The sequence below is a fragment of the Pleurotus ostreatus genome (assembly GCF_014466165.1).
Source record: "Pleurotus ostreatus strain PC9 chromosome Unknown scaffold_2, whole genome shotgun sequence".
NCBI lineage: Eukaryota > Fungi > Basidiomycota > Agaricomycetes > Agaricales > Pleurotaceae > Pleurotus > Pleurotus ostreatus.
The window spans coordinates 1,899,043-1,914,670 of NW_023503157.1; the positions used below are offsets into that span (position 1 = coordinate 1,899,043).

At 52.5% G+C, this 15,628-nt stretch overlaps 7 protein-coding genes across 7 annotated transcripts; 4 read left to right on the forward strand and 3 right to left on the reverse strand.

The window, feature by feature from the left end:
* Window positions 1-763: 763 nt before the first annotated feature.
* On the forward strand, window positions 764-1,657 carry PC9H_003468 (uncharacterized protein; the record flags this gene model as incomplete). The annotated part of the gene is made up of 4 exons (XM_036773061.1): window positions 764-795; window positions 849-1,004; window positions 1,063-1,126; window positions 1,187-1,657. 4 exons carry the CDS (start codon window positions 764-766, stop codon window positions 1,655-1,657), a joined length of 723 nt encoding a protein of 240 aa, XP_036634534.1.
* Window positions 1,658-1,689: 32 nt separating this feature from the next.
* On the reverse strand, window positions 1,690-5,872 carry PC9H_003469 (uncharacterized protein; the record flags this gene model as incomplete). Its single annotated transcript, XM_036773062.1, has 15 exons — window positions 1,690-2,073; window positions 2,123-2,268; window positions 2,354-2,618; window positions 2,675-2,804; window positions 2,863-3,268; window positions 3,319-3,424; window positions 3,479-3,643; window positions 3,703-3,803; window positions 3,852-3,984; window positions 4,040-4,141; window positions 4,194-4,319; window positions 4,372-5,267; window positions 5,323-5,488; window positions 5,541-5,653; window positions 5,710-5,872. 15 exons carry the CDS (start codon window positions 5,870-5,872, stop codon window positions 1,690-1,692), a joined length of 3,402 nt encoding a protein of 1,133 aa, XP_036634535.1.
* A 245-nt stretch (window positions 5,873-6,117) lies between these two features.
* Window positions 6,118-7,587, forward strand: PC9H_003470 (uncharacterized protein; the record flags this gene model as incomplete). Its single annotated transcript, XM_036773063.1, has 3 exons — window positions 6,118-6,230; window positions 6,281-6,534; window positions 6,596-7,587. The coding sequence occupies 3 exons, from the start codon at window positions 6,118-6,120 to the stop codon at window positions 7,585-7,587; spliced, it is 1,359 nt and encodes a 452-aa protein (XP_036634536.1).
* A 198-nt stretch (window positions 7,588-7,785) lies between these two features.
* Window positions 7,786-8,664, reverse strand: PC9H_003471 (uncharacterized protein; the record flags this gene model as incomplete). Its single annotated transcript, XM_036773064.1, has 2 exons — window positions 7,786-8,062; window positions 8,138-8,664. 2 exons carry the CDS (start codon window positions 8,662-8,664, stop codon window positions 7,786-7,788), a joined length of 804 nt encoding a protein of 267 aa, XP_036634537.1.
* Window positions 8,665-9,155: 491 nt separating this feature from the next.
* Window positions 9,156-10,653, reverse strand: PC9H_003472 (uncharacterized protein; the record flags this gene model as incomplete). The annotated part of the gene is made up of 9 exons (XM_036773065.1): window positions 9,156-9,430; window positions 9,484-9,566; window positions 9,622-9,644; window positions 9,697-9,881; window positions 9,934-9,987; window positions 10,041-10,196; window positions 10,253-10,366; window positions 10,417-10,512; window positions 10,587-10,653. 9 exons carry the CDS (start codon window positions 10,651-10,653, stop codon window positions 9,156-9,158), a joined length of 1,053 nt encoding a protein of 350 aa, XP_036634538.1.
* Window positions 10,654-10,906: 253 nt separating this feature from the next.
* Window positions 10,907-12,473, forward strand: PC9H_003473 (uncharacterized protein; the record flags this gene model as incomplete). The annotated part of the gene is made up of 7 exons (XM_036773066.1): window positions 10,907-11,055; window positions 11,107-11,137; window positions 11,194-11,447; window positions 11,502-12,072; window positions 12,125-12,182; window positions 12,286-12,350; window positions 12,405-12,473. The coding sequence occupies 7 exons, from the start codon at window positions 10,907-10,909 to the stop codon at window positions 12,471-12,473; spliced, it is 1,197 nt and encodes a 398-aa protein (XP_036634539.1).
* Window positions 12,474-12,757: 284 nt separating this feature from the next.
* Window positions 12,758-15,261, forward strand: PC9H_003474 (uncharacterized protein; the record flags this gene model as incomplete). Its single annotated transcript, XM_036773067.1, has 4 exons — window positions 12,758-13,120; window positions 13,175-13,558; window positions 13,612-14,783; window positions 14,838-15,261. 4 exons carry the CDS (start codon window positions 12,758-12,760, stop codon window positions 15,259-15,261), a joined length of 2,343 nt encoding a protein of 780 aa, XP_036634540.1.
* Window positions 15,262-15,628: the final 367 nt, after the last annotated feature.

Below are 15,628 nucleotides of genomic sequence, written 5' to 3' on the forward strand. Positions count from 1 at the left end.
TCAAGTCCTCAGATTCGAGTGAGAAGAAGGAAGAAGCACGAGAGTACGAGTTAAGGGAACTGATCAGGACATGGATAAACAGATGCAATGCCCAAGGCCCTAAGCGCTGGTTGGCTCCCTCATCGGAATTATACCGTATGTGCCTCGCTGTAGGATCCAAACAGGATCCTGTCCAGGCCAGATGACCTTCGACAGCCAAGGCTTGTACTCCAGCAATGCTGCTGGCCTGCAATTCGTTCTCCTCTCGCCTGGCCAGTGGGCTGTTCACGTTCTCCAATGAAAACGCACTTGCATTCCCACTGAGTAATCTATATCTGCACGGCACGCTGCTTGCCTGACTTCTAACCACGGATGGAATATGCAGCGCGCATCCTGACTCACGCTGCAGCTGCTATAGATGGCCCCCAATTAGCTCCGAGTCTCACAGCTGCGACCAAGAATACGGGTTGAGAACGTTCGTGGATGCGATCATGCGTATGCGCTCTGCCAGTTTGCCCGAGGTTCACCAGCAGTCCGCCTCACGACGCGGGGACGAGCGGAACATGGGCGGAACCAATTCCCAGTGGCCCGGCGTGCGACCCATACCGGCGCCGGCGCGGCCCTGTCTCCTCGGCAATCAGCCTGCCAAATTCAGCTGTCAGTCGCTTGCCACTTTGCGCTTCCATCACCGAGAGCTGCTGCGCTGCTTCGTCCTCAACCACGACCTCGACACGTCGGAATTCCCGTATTTATAAGTCTTTCCTTCAGTCGCCATCGATAAAAGATGTTCATCTTCCTCATATCGCAAGCACTAGCGTTCGTCACACGACTCGTTTCCCATGTTTTTCACATTGAAGCTTATCCTGCAGCGCCTGGTTTGCGTTCTTGCTGCCGTGCTACTCGACGTACAAGGTCATAAGCCAGACACCACCCCCGCAGGCTGAGCTCCAGCGATGGTCCACGTACTGGGTGGTTCTCGGCGCATTCCTCGCCTTCGAGCATCTCGCAGAGTGGTTCGTGAGCTGGTACGTCCCATCGCATTTCACAATCAGTCCATTCAACAAGCTCATGCTTTGCTGCCAGGTTTCCCTTCTACTGGGAGGCTAAAATCATCTTCTTGCTCTTCCTCGCGTTGCCTCAAACGGAGGTACGTCTCAACCCGCACCTCCTCCATTTGCACACTTGGTAACACCTTATCAATCGCCAGGGCTCGACCTACATATACAACGTCTACCTGCAACCCTTCTTCATCAAAAACGAAGCAGACCTCGATGCTGGCATCGTATCCGCGCAACGCAATGCACTCGGCTTCGTCCAAACGCGCCTCAACACGGTCTGGGAATTTATCCTGAGCCTGCTCAACAAGTCACCGGCTTCTGCTCCTGTCAACGGCGTCCCCGGGCAACAGCAACAAACGCAACGCCCCGCGGCTTTGGATTCAGTGATGGGATTATGGAAGACGTATGGCCCTGCTGTGATGGGTGCTATTCAAGGATCGAAGCCAGCAAGCGCTTCCGACAGGTCCACGCCTGCTACCACACCCAGCGCCACTGCATCCTCGAGCTCCATCCAAACGCCATCTGCGTTCGATAGAAGACCCTCATCAGAAGCACCTCTTCCCAACCCCTTTTCCTCTAATGCTCCCCCCGCCTTCCCTGAGCCGCAATTCAGTCATTAAACGGTTTATTGTCTATCTATTCTCGTAGACTACTAGATACCGTGCCTCTTGAACGCAGACTCGACGTCCCCAGGGGTGTATTCGAGCGTGATGCCTGTATCCGTGTAGCACTGCGCAATGCGTTTGTTGAAAAGGTCCGTGATCCTGAGGACTTCGTCTTCGCAGGCTTTCCATACACCGACCATGACAGTCCCTGGGGGGATGCCACTGGTCTCTTCCACGGACGCTTTTGCGTCGGAAGCTTCGGTAAAATGCTTCTCCACGCGTTTAAATAGCGCGTCGATCTGCTTCCGGATGTCCTTGGAGGTATACTCCTTGACCACCTTCTTCAGCGCCGATTTGCTGAACGACGAGTTGGATGGGATATCCAAAGGTGCGGTCATCTTAAGAAGTCGCTCGATGCCCTCGAAGTAGTCCTGCGAGCAAATGAGAACGCGGTCCTCAGTAAAACGGGGGTGGGCTTACGATAATCTTCGCGAACGGTCGTCGGAGGACGATCTTGACATAGGCATTCAGGTTCTCGTCGTACATCGTCTCTGCCCTGCGAGAGAACCCGTTCACCGATCCGATTTCCATCTGCGACGTCTCGGCCACGAAATGATGCATGTTCTCTGCGCACCAAAATTAGCAGTCCAGTCAGATACATCAATTCATTTCACCAGTTCATTTCAGCGTAGAATAGAAGCCGAAACGCACCGATGAGGATGACATGGTAGTTGAGCTGGCCTTTGTCTTCGCCCTCGCCGTCCATTTTTGCCATTTGCTTCAAAGAGTCGAACATGGCCTGCACGATTTTGTCGTAGGCATCATCGACGCTGCTCCGGATCTCGAGGTCATCGGTTCCGATGAGTTGCTGCTCGACGCGTCGGATATAGATAGGGAACTGCTTTACGAATGGCGCGACGCCTCTGCGCTTCTTACTGGTCAATTTCGTCTGCTCAATAGACCGAATTTGATCGTTCTACGCGAAGATCTTTAGATGTTAGTGATTGCCTTGAGTGGTGAGGAAGGACATACGATGTGACGATCGAGGCTGGCCTTCAGACGCATGTGTGCTTTGTCGAAGAGGTTCGAAAGGAACGCATTGTTCCGCTCGTTCGCGTCTATTCGACAGCGTTCCAGACATGCTAGAACACCAAAGAGTTCCCTGTGAACCGCGAGTGTCAGCGGTGGTTGGGAAGAACGTGAAAGGGACTGAGTCTTGCATATGATCCTTCAGCAACGCCTGGTCCAGCCACGCCTTCAGCTCGCCTGCCAGGAACCCAAATATCAAATCCATAGCCCCCCTCACAAGCTTCATCGTCCCCATGCTCAGCCCCGCCGACCGCCCCGCCTGCCGTCTAAAGTAGCTATCTAACCCCATATAATCAGCGAACGTCAGCGCGGCGTCGTTGATCTGGAGGAAGTCCGTGATGAAATCGCTCTCGCGGTAGATCATGGGCGTGATTTCTTCGAGCAGGAAGGAGAAGGCTTCGGAGGCCCGGAGGTCGCCGTCGGCGGTTTTCTCTTTGTCGCGATGTCGGGATTCGAGAGGAGATCGTATGAGGGTGCCAGCTCGACGCATACCTGTAGAAGCTTTGATGTTGCCGCCAGTGTTTGACGTTCCTAGAGCTGAATGTATCTGTTACTTTCGGAATCTCTCAACGAGGCAGTGGACTCACTGATTTCCTGGTCCTCTTCCGGCGCCTTCCTGACGTATCCAAGATATATCGACATCAGGGCTTTCATTTGCTCAGCATGCAGCTCGCTGACAGCAGAAAAGTACGCCTATATTAAATCGTTATACAGAGCGATCGAAGTGGATAGAGAGACCAGACTTACGCCGCACAGCTTGCCGTACATAATCTCGTCCATTTCCTTGAGATACAGCATCAAGCCCGCGTAGCGACCCAAATAGTCTTCCATGCTCTTGTGAGGGAGCAAAGCAGGTCGTCCACGTCGATCGGGCTTGGATATCCCGTTCTTATCGCCGAGAAGTAGTTTGGACTAAATGGCCAGGCGAATACATAAGAAAACACAGAAACAGGGCGAACGGAGAGGAATACCTGAGCAGTGAACATTATGCTCAGGAAGCCGAGAACGCGTTTACAGAATTGCGAGTTGTATGTTCGATACTCTTCCAACCTCTCCATCGTCGCGGCCATATCTGGGCCAATTCTTTAGTACACCCAGAGCACTGAGCATTATCACACACCTGTTTCTCGGCCGGCTTGCAGTGCTTTGTATAACTCTGCCGCCGCCTCTTCCAATCGCTCGATACTAGACGGCTTCTCCAACGATTCTTGGGTGAGAATCAGGAGCGCCTGTCTATCGACTTGAACAGTTTGCTGAGAGGTGTGGTTAGCAGAAGGAAGAAGAATGAGTCAAGGAAGTGGTTCATACGACTAGGTTCTCAAGCTCGCCAAGCAGAGCGCGTTGATTTTGTGTCTGCACTTGCAATCCCCGGCCTTGGGATTGGATGTATGAGATGTCATCACCGACGGCCTATGTATGGCACTCGTCAGCATATTCAACAGTACAACACGAGGACACGTACGTTCAGATGGATCTTATACGACGATAGAAGGCTATCCATGGCATCTAATTCTGTCAGCGCGTCGTCCATGTACTTAACAACAAGGTCTATGCGATCGTCAGACTCCAGGAACGAGTGGATATTGGCCTAGATGTGCTTCGTCAGTGATGTAATCTTATGTTCCAAAGCGAAGTCCTACCTTTTCCAATGCCATGAGCTCATCCAGCAAGCGAGCTTCAATGAGATCGGCTGCGCCTCTGGCGGTCTTTCTGTCAATAACATCGTCACTAGCCCATTCATATCCTTCCAACATCTCTTCCACATTTGCGAGTGTGGCCTGCACTGTCTCGTCCTCTCCATCCCCATCCTGCTCACCGTCAGCCACGAGTCTGTCTAGCATCGCCTGATTAGCTGGATCGTAGAACGACACTCTAGGGTTGATTTGCCGCATGGGTTGTGGTTCAGTTACAATAACGGGTCTTGGAGAGGGCGTGTTCCTCCTCGGGGGCTCAACAGCAGGCGATGCAGGTCGTGATCGATGTGGAGAGGGAGGGTATGCTGATGAGGGAGTGTGAGGTGCTTCATGGGGCGTTCGAGCGGAAAGGCTGCCATTGATTGGGCTTTGCGACGGTGTAGGGGAGGTAGATAGATCATGGGGTCGTAGTGTTGTTGGCGTTGGTAGGTTTAACGAAGGTACCTGACTTGACGTGGAATTTGCATTGGAAGGTCGCCTTGCCCTTCCGGGACGAAGTGTACTAGGTATGGATTGCGTAGGGGATGGTGGCCTCACTCGAGGAACGGGTAACTCTCTCGCACGGTTGGCGGGAGTGGTGGTTGGTGCTGGTGCTGGTGACATCCTGGATGGCGACTCGTTCCGAACTGGTGGAGGTTGAGGACGGGCTACCGGGTTCGATATTCTTTGTGAGGAAGTCATATCATAATTCGTAGACGGAGGGTCACGGTCTGTTTCGGGTGTCCTGGCGCGAAGTTGCACGGGCACTCTACGTGACGGTGATGACGACGATCCAGCCGGCGGAGAAGCGGCTCTCGGTGGTGGAGGGCGCATATGTCCATTCTGAGCAGGCGGTCGCGACGCTGATAATAATAGTCACTTCCTCTCACCATGCAGCGTGCGGTAAGGTCGCCTTACCTGGCGCAGCATCTGGATCTTGCATCCCCTCCAGCTGCAGCGGAACGGAATTGTTTGTGATTTGCCTGAATAGGCGGATTGTAGCATTGATGAAGTTTGCTTGGTCTGCCTGGCTTTCGGTCTGCCATCTGTAGGTCCTGGATATCGTTATATTGAAGGCAAGTGGCTGTTGTGATGACCATTGTCAAGCAAACGACAAGGATCGAAGTGCGACGTACGTTCAAAACTTGGATGCCGTGCAGCTCAGCAAGCCTCCACGTCTTTCCAACCGAGAAGGAACCGTTCGTATTCAGCTTCGACTTGTGGATGAAGCCGCTTCCATTGCTCGCCTCTACGAGACCGTCTTCGTTCACGCTTCGGCAAATGGAACACAGAAGTAAGACATACGTGAGAGCAGAATATATCGAGGCTTTCTTCCGCCTCCTTCTGGGCCTGCGTCCTCCCATATCTTCACATGCCCGACGTAGGTTTCTTCCAGAGAACCCATTGCGTTACGTCTTGAGAACACGGAACTGATGATTCGGTCCCGCACAGAGATTTGGTCAGCCATGGTTGATGCTGCACGAGGTTCTCATCCAATATGAAGAGAAGATTGGGCCAATTTGCAACAGGTCGTTGCCGTAAGATATGGTATGCTGCAGAGTGCTTTCGCAGTGCGCAAGTGTGATCGAGGATTCGAGGTCACATGACCTCCCATCGTCCTTCTGCCCTGCGTAATTCAGTCCGAGGTGAGGCCAAGGGTTCATCCCGCCACGACCCAACCCACTGGCATGCTCAGTAAACTTGCCCAATCGCATGATGGACGCAGGCGACCTTGACCGGGATTTTCTTCTTTTCACGCTCGCAATCGTGGGCTTGCTTTGGTACACCATTCTATGGGGAATTGGACTTCTTGGATGCATGACCGCGTATGTTCACAATCTTACTTCTGGACCGCAAAACTGAGACCCGTTTGAAGCCGCAAGCGCTACCGCTTGCGCCCGCGGTCCCCCTCAGCGAATGCTCCTCGCGAAACCACACCGGGTGTATCCATCTTACGTCCGCTCAAGGGCCTCGACACAAACCTATATGAAAATCTCGAGTCAACATTTACTCAGGAGTACCCCAATTTTGAGATTTTGCTTTCGGTCGCGGACGAGGAGGATCAAGCTCTCCCCGTGGTCAGGGAACTCATCGCCAAGTATCCCAATGTCGATGCAAAGGTCATTGTCGGTATGTTTAGTAATCCATTGAGCACACGGTGGGTAAAATACTGACTCTAGCTGGTCGTTAGGCGAGGAGGTTGTAGGTGTCAATCCGAAAGTGAATAACTTGGTCAAGTCATACCGCATGGCAGCCAATGACATCCTGTGGGTGCTCGATTCCAACATTACGGCGGACCCAGGGACCCTTGCGCGTTCCGTCGACGCGCTCCTTCGTCCTACACCCACAAGTGGGGACAAACGGATAGCCCTCGTGCATCATGTTCCCCTTGCATTCGTCAACGAACACAAGTTAGGATCACGGATCGAGGAAGCATTCCTCAACACCAACCATGCCAAAATGTATATCGCCATCAACACCGTTGCCATCGACTCCTGTGTAGTGGGCAAGTCAAATATGTACCGTCGCTCGGATATCGAGCACGTAAACGGGACGCTGAGGCCTGTTACCTCCAAGATGCACGGCGTCGTGCCGTGCGGGTTGCCAGCATTTGGTAGATTCCTTGCTGAAGATAACATGATCGCGGGCGCGCTCTGGCACGAACTCGATCTGCGGCATGATCTTTCGTGCGACGTAGCGCGCAACGCTGTGGGCAATATGTCGGTAGGCGACTACATTACAAGGCGCGTCCGTTGGATTCGCGTACGCAAACACATGGTTCTCGCCGCCACTCTTCTGGAACCATTCACGGAATCCATAATTCTCTCCTTGATTGCTGCGTCAAGCTCGAAATATCTTTTCGGGGTTCCGATGTTGCTGTTCTTCCCATTGCATTTCGCTGCTTGGTTATCGGTCGATTTGGATGTTTACGCTTCTCTCGCGGGATTCCCCCTGCCTTCCGATCGTACATGGGGGTTCTTGATAGCTTGGGGCGCCCGCGAAATTTTGGCGTTGCCCATTTGGGTTATTGCTATGTTCGGGAGTCGGGTCGAGTGGCGAGGGAAGCAATACCAGGTTCTTCGGAACGGAGAAGTTGAACAGGCTGGTTCTATGAATTGGTTTGATAGACTTAGATCCAGCAGGCGTCAAGGAGACTATGAACGCATTGATTTAGAGACATGAAATACAACTTGTTACAGAATGCGAGGCCGCGGTATGATTAATGCAATTCTATGATAGGTGATTAAGGCGAGACTATTGGCGTCCGAAAGTCATTAATTATACAAATGAGATACTGTAAATTGTCCGTTTCGGGGATATAGTGTCAGAGCGTTCAAGCGAGTGAGGGCGAGTGAGTGAGTGCGTGAAGTGAGTCAGAATTTAGGAACGTGGTGAGGGGGAGTCCATCACTGGTTCTCCCCTGAGCTGACGAGATTCATCAAGTCGTAGAAGCGTCGAGACCTTGAGGTGGTGGATCATGACAACTTCTTCGAAGAAGGCATCAGTCCACTCCTCAGCCTTGCAACAGTCGACTGCGACTGAGCGGAGCCGAAGGCGTTCACCTTCGCCTGAAACCATGCGTACAATGTCTTCATCTTTCTTTCCGTTATGCTTTTGCCTCTCGTTTGAGAACCAGTTCTTTACTTGCTTGAGCGCTCTGATGTTGCGTGAGAGATGAATCAGAACCCGGCCGAAAGAGATATCAGAATCAGACTGGACTCAGCAGACATACCTGCGAATTGTGACCGCAATGATTGCCATCCATGTCTCTGATGGATACATCGTGATCTGGTCATAGACCATTCGCAGAACGAGTAACTGTTGCTGGTTCACAGGCGAGTTCTCTACCGTCCTGATCTTGGATGCACGTTCCTTCACCTCCTGTTGCTTGATCTTCTTCTCGAGGCTGAGGGCGGCGAGATCTTTGGCCTTTGCGTGGCCGCGTGTCCTGGTCTTGGATCGTGTGGATGAAAGACTGTTGGACGCCACTGACCGTTTGAACGGCTTGGGCGGTGACGGTGAGGCAGCATACGGATCGCATGAGATATGAAGGCTGCCAACGATGCGGCGCGAAGGGGACTCGAGCCGAAAGCTGCAATTTGTCGAACGAGATGAGGACGACGATGAACAAGGACCGGCCTGGTCAGAATCTGAGTCCATATGATATTCCTCGATTACGGGAAGTTGTGAAGCGGCTACGTCCGCAAGGAGGTGGAGACGGGCCTCGCTGGCGTGGGTTGTGGTAATGACCGTGGACATGACTGAAATTCGTACAAGGGTAGAGTACCGGATCGTGAAAAAGAGCGACGGGATAACTGTGGGGGATGCGACTAGCGCGGTCTAAGGAACGAGGGGGAGGGGGAGGAAGAGTTATATTATTATGGGCTGTTCAAATAGGCATGCTGTTGTAGTTGTTGGGAAGATGCACACCAAGGATTGATTGTGGGACCTTTATAGGGTCAGGGACCGTATGAGTTATTGTCTTATTCCATTTCCGGCCACAGAAGTTGGGGCCACACAAAAACGACTCAAAGCACCCTCAGAATCCCTCTTGTTCGACGTCGCCAAGGGCGCAAAGGCTCATTTCTACACAATGCGCGATTGTACGCCGTATTTCTTGCGGGAACATACGCAAAATCAATCACAGCAGCGCTGCATTGCATGTCACATACACTGTGTTTTCCGTGATGGCCGGTTCATGTTGGAATCAAGAGAAACCGCCGTCCGTAGCTTGGGCGCTGCCCGAGGCATCATTCCATTCCGACATCGTCCAGTCCGAATACATCAACTGTATTTTTCCATGCCCTCTCCACGACTTCATCAAACGGAACACTGAGCAGTTTATGCATGACCCATGCAATACCACCGATAGCAGTAGGTTCGTTCCGTCCTTTCACCGCTTTGCCACGCACGAAGCTCTCGGGTTTCACACTCGGCGGAAAATACAGGGCGCGGAGGGACGCAGGGAGGGTAGCTAGATGTGATTTTGAGGCATGGGTTGATGTGCAGGAACACCAGGGAGAGTCTGACACGAGGAGAATATTTGACATGCGACAAGCTAGAAGATATGGGACCCACCAGTTTCCAGCATCAATTTATCTAGCGTTATGACAGCTGCTGCTTTCAGGTTATCTTCCGTTTTGAGCCCGCATCCGTTGACGCTGTTGCGTTCGTTACAACCAGAAACAATAGTCAAAGATCACCAGAAATACATACCTGATGTGAAATCCCATATCCATCTGATGCGGGATTGAGAATGACGATCATGTTGTTCATAATGTTGCGGCTCACCAACTCGACCGCTTCATCGATTGTGCCGGTGAAACTGTGCACTACACCTCCCTTGCCTCCGGCGGCTCTGCCACCATCTTCACCAAAGCCCTCTTCGCGAAGGATGGACACTAGGTCAGCGTGTGCGGCGCGTGAGTGAAGGAATAGAGGAAGATGGTATTTCCTTGCGAGGCCAAGCTGAGAGCCTAGGTATCGTAGACAATAAGATCGACGAGCCTTCACAGACGGGAGAGTGACTCGCGGAAATGTATCTTTGTACTTCTGGAACAGCGAAGTGGGTACGGTCGTAATCTGGCCTTGAAGTCAATGCTATTGTCCAATAGCACGATAATATGAATCCTCACCAAGTCCACATTCACCGATCGCGACAGCGCGACCTTTCCCTTTGATGTTGTCTTCCACCAACTGACCTAAAGCACGAATGTATCCTTCAGGCCCATCTTCTGCCTTGTCAAACTCAGTCGATCGCGTAGGATGGCATCCCACCGTAGCCCACATACCTGAAGAAGTCCAAATCAACACCGAGTATACTGTGGTAGCCACTGCTCGTGCTCACCCGATGCCTCTGCAAGCTCGAGGGCCTCCCGCGATTCCTGGAGGCTTCCACCAGTGATGATCATGCTCTTGACCCCCGCCGCCTTGCTTCGTTCCATCATAGCATCGAAATCATCTGCGTTTGCAGGTGAGCTGAAGATCTGCAGTACTAGCTGTCGTGTTCACCATCATGCTTTCTTTTGCCCCGATGTATACCTCGGAATACTGGATCTGTGAGATTTACTTTCGAGTCCGGCTTGAGTGAAGAGCTAGACGCAGAGGCTGTATATATAGCAAACCTCCGATGTCTGCGCTAAATGTCAGAAATCAGTGATCCGGAGAAAACTGACACTCACCAATGAATCTATAGTCCGTCCTCGCCACCTCAGATGGATTCGGCCTCTCGAGGAGGGTGACTGGCATGGTTCTCCTCAACCTGCTAAATGCTACCGCAAGTGCTACCGCCGTCTCACGTGTGCGTGACATCGAAGTCTCCGAGTCCGCGCGTGATAAGGGGTCCGAACCCAAGACAAGTGCGTCTCGTTCGCGCACCGGCTATGAGTTGAGTACGGCCGGATCACTAAGGGACATTGGCAAACTGTCGTTCGCCTATATAGGTCCTACATACTCTCAACCTTGAAGTCACTTTTTCTGCAACCTCTTCTTTCTGGCAAACATGGAACGCGTCAAGAGATTAGCTGCTCAAATTACTGGAACAAGCGGGGTGGCCGCGTTGGAGAAGAAGAGCCCCGACGATGTGGTTATCACCATGGCCATTCGCTCGCCCCTGTGCAAGGCGAAGAAGGGAGGATTCAAGGATGCAAGGTACGCCGCGCTGCTTCATGATACGCATAAATGCTGACAGAAGTTTCATAGGACTGACGAGCTCATGCTCGAGATGTTCAGAGTGCGTTTACCTGGTTGCGTTAATGATTTGCTGAACCAGACATGCGTGAACTATAGCAATCCATTGCCCACTCAAACATTGACCCTTCGCTCATTGGTGACATCTGCGTCGGAAACGTCCTCTGCACAGATGGAGTGTACCACGCCCGTGCGGCGGCCCTCGCAGCAGGCTTCCCGGAAACCGTCCCAGTGCAAGGCATCAACCGTTTCTGTTCAAGTGGTCTCATGGCAGTCACCACCATCTCCAATCAAATTCGCGCCGGTCAGATAGATATTGGACTTGCAGTTGGTGTGGAGAGTATGTCACAAAAGTAAGTTGTATCAATCATGATATAGTTCCGCTTACTGACAAATGGCGAATCAAGCCCTGACAACGGCGGACCCGTGCTCAGCGAAGAGATCGCGGCTCACCCAGCGGCAGCCGACTGCCCGAAGCCGATGGGTTGGACTAGCGAGAACGTCGCTGAGGACTTCAACATCTCTCGTGACGACCAGGACGATTTCGCCGCCAAGTCTTTCCAGAAAGCGGAGAAGGCAGACAAAGCGGGCTACTTCCAAGGCGAAATCGTTCCGTTCACCGTGTATCAAACCGATCCTGCCACTGGTGCGCGCAAGAGGGTCATCATCACCAAAGACGATGGAATACGGTATGGCACGACTAAGGACAACCTGGCTAAGATCCGATCGGCATTCCCCCAGTGGGGTAAGGGTACCACGACGGGCGGAAATGCCAGCCAGATCACGGATGGTGCTGCTTCTGTCTTGTTGATGACCAGGCGGAAGGCGGAAGAGTTGGGTCTGAAAATCATCGCAAAGCACGTCACCACCACGGTCGCTGGTGTCCCACCCCGCGTTATGGGCATCGGCCCCGTCTTTGCCATCCCTGCGGCTCTCCAGAAATCCGGTTTGACGAAGGAAGACGTCGATCTGTTTGAGGCGAGCTCAATACAATTTCCGTTTCGGTCGGGAAATAACATGTGCGTTACAGATCAACGAGGCGTTTGCATCTCAAGCTGTCTATTGCGTTCGCGAACTGGCACTGGATGGTGAGAAGGTGAATGTGAATGGGGGAGCAATCGCACTCGGCCATCCATTAGATATGTATATTCCATCTGTTTCTATGGCCTGGACTGATGCTTGGTTCGTCAGCACGTTGCACCGGAGCTCGACAGATTGCAACCGGCCTCAACGAACTAGAACGACGCAAAGGCAGAGTGAGTCAGCTGAATATCTGAATCTGCCTCGTTTAACTGATGCCTTCTCCTTAGGTTCTGGTGACTTCGATGTGTATTGGGACTGGAATGGGTGCAGCTGGTGTGTTTGTTCGAGAAGCCTGACGACGGTCAGACACGTAGCATTTTACATATATAAATTTGTGGAGAATGGTTGTATGATATGATTATGCACTGTTAAAGATAAGCCGGGCGCCAAAAATAGCTGCCTGGCATTCGCACGCCGCTTGAAGGCAAAGACTCGCCGTTAGGCACTCCAGCCTTTTTCTCATCCCATCACCTCGTTTCACTTTTCTCCCGCTGTACCCCCCTTTTGAGTTGAATCTCCCCGTCGTTCTTTAACTTCTTGCCTCTGCGCACCTTTGCCGTTTTCCTCCTGGTCACCGACCATGGCTTCTTACGACTCCATCAACAACAACAACCAGGCTCGGTCGCCATACGGTTCTGGCGATCCCTACTATAACGAATCTACCGGTTTTATATCCCCTCCCAAAGCTGCAAAGCGTGGCCTCAGCCCATGGATCAAGTTCGGTGTCCCCGTGCTTGTGCTAGTCATTATCGGCGCCGTCGTCGGTGGTGTGTTGGGAAGCAGGAGCTCGAACAAGAGCGATAGCTCAAGCAGCGGGAGCAGCAGTCCCGCCACCAAGACGGGCGAGGCAGCTGCCAGCGCTGCGGCGAGCGCAAAAGCCCAGATTGGGTTATTCCCCACCGCGACAGACAGCCAGTACATGCGACCAATCTACCCTTCTACGGTCAGTGACGGGCTCCATGTGAGAAAGCGCTTGGGATTTATGATTTATTGATAGACCAACACTGCCGCCTTTACCGAACCCACGATTACGCCCTCCAACAACGCCGCCCTCGCATGGCCCGAGGATCCCTTCAAACCTTCGAACCCTTCGGTCACAAACGTTCGCGAGGATCGACCCCGTCTCCTTGCACCCGCCTACAAATGGGAAGCACTACCTAACCTTATTCGCAACGATCCCTACCTCAGCAGCTGGAACGACACCATCTTTGGCAACGCTACAACCTACTTCAATGCCCCGCCTGTTCGTTACTTCATGGATGGGGACAGTGGCATTCTCGATAACGCCCGCGAAATCAAAATGAGGATCAAGGCCTTCGCCTACGCCCACCGCATGACTAAGGATACCCGCTGGGTCGATAGGACATGGGCTGAGCTTCAGGTAGGCAGTATCAGATTTAGAAGTGCATCAGTCATATTTATCGGGAATCATAGAACGCTGTATCTTCCGACTTCGGCCCCAACAACAGCACGAAATGGAACCCCTCCCATTTCCTCGATGCCGCTGAACTTTCAGCCGCATTCGGCATAGCATACGATTGGTTGCATGACATGTGGACCGACGACCAACGCAGCCAAATCCGCGACAACTTGATCACATACGGTCTCAGCCAAGGAGCTGCCGCATACGACGGCGCAGACTTTGGTTGGTGGAGGACCAATATCCAGGGTAACTGGAATTGCGTCTGCAACGGTGGCTTGACATTGGCTTCGCTCGCAATTCTTGGCGATGATACTACGGGAACTGCCACTAAGCTCCTCGGTCAAACTGTCAACAATGCGAAGCAGAACTGCGCCTTTGGACCTTCGGAAGATGGTTCATGGTCGGAAGGTGCTAACTACTGGTACTTTGGTACTACCGGGCACGCCGAAATGGCGTCGGCTCTCATTACCGCCACTGGCTCACATTACGGTCTCCTCGATACAAACCCCAACTTCCATCTCACTGGCCTTTACCACATGTATGTGACCGGCAACACCCTCTTCGATTACGGAGACCACGGTCCAAACAAATTCTCCACCACCGCCAACTCCATGTTCCTCTATGCCGATCAATACAAGCAGCCGGAGTACGCCCTCTTCCAACGTGATCAGCACGATGCCCCAGAGCCATGGAGCATGTTCTGGTACGATCCCAGCATCTCCGGCGCATTCTGGAACGGTCTGGCGCTCGACCACTCCTTCGACAGCGCTTCTGATCAATGGGTTTCGATGCGGAGCAGCTGGACTGACCAGAACCTCCTGTTCGTGGGTATGAAAGCAGGTACCAACCAAGGTCATCAGACGCACAATGATCTCGATGTTGGTGACTTCGTTTTGGACGCTATGGGCACTCGCTGGGCGGGAGATCTCGGTTCGGCCGACTATAACTCGCCTCAGTACTTCAACAGCGATGCTCAGGATGCCACTCGCTGGAGGTACTACCGCAAGGCGACTGAGGGCCAGAACACTCTCCTCATTGGCGGCGTTAATCAGCTAGTTACCGCCCGCCCGACAGTCAAATATCAGTCTTCAGGCACAGAGCAAGGTTCCAGCACTGTTTTCGATGTGCCTAGTGATTCCACCGCATTCTGGGTGACTGATATGTCAAGTGCTTATGATCAAGCGTGAGTTGATATCGTCGTTGATGTGATAGATCGCTGATCGATACTTGCTCCTAGAACTTCCGTCAAGCGTGGTGTTAGGCTCTTAAACGCACGCAAGCAAGTCCTTATCCAAGACGAAGTCAATGCATCGGCTGGTATCCAATGGCGGATGCATACCAATGCGACTGTTGCAACCGAGGGTAGCACGGCTACGTTGACAATCGACGGCAAGACCACAAAGATCACTATCCTAAGCCCGTCTTCTGGCTTTACTCTTGGTACGGCACCGGCTGCCCGCTCGTCCAACGACGCAAACGCATCGCCACCTGTCAGCGACCAACCAAATCCTACCGTTACCGTCTTAACCATCGACTTGCCTGCTGGAAACCATAATCTCCAGGTGCTGTTCAACCCACAGTGGCCGGGCATGTCAGATGGAGATTTCAAGACACCACCTTCCGTTCCTCTAGACAGTTGGTCTCTTTCTAGTCACAATTAATTGTAGGGCGTACATTGTGATGTTTTCAGGACAATGGACCATTTATTTTACACTGTGATTATACCTTTGGCTTCTATATATTGAATAAACAATTACATAATCACCAAAGTCGGAGGCTAACTGTTCCCTTGGTTGCGAGTTTGAGATTCCCACAATCCCCTCTCTGTTCACGACGTCCACTACGGCCTTTTCCCCTCTTCTCCTCCTCGTTCCCGCCCATCGAGCACAGGGACCGTCGCGTCCTCCTTCTTGAATATCCCGGGCTCGGTACTTGAAGTGCGCCTTGCTCGGTAGTCAGTCTCTTCAATCCAAGTGCGTTGCCATCTCCTGCATTCTTGACATCTGCCATTCTCTTTTATCAACCTTC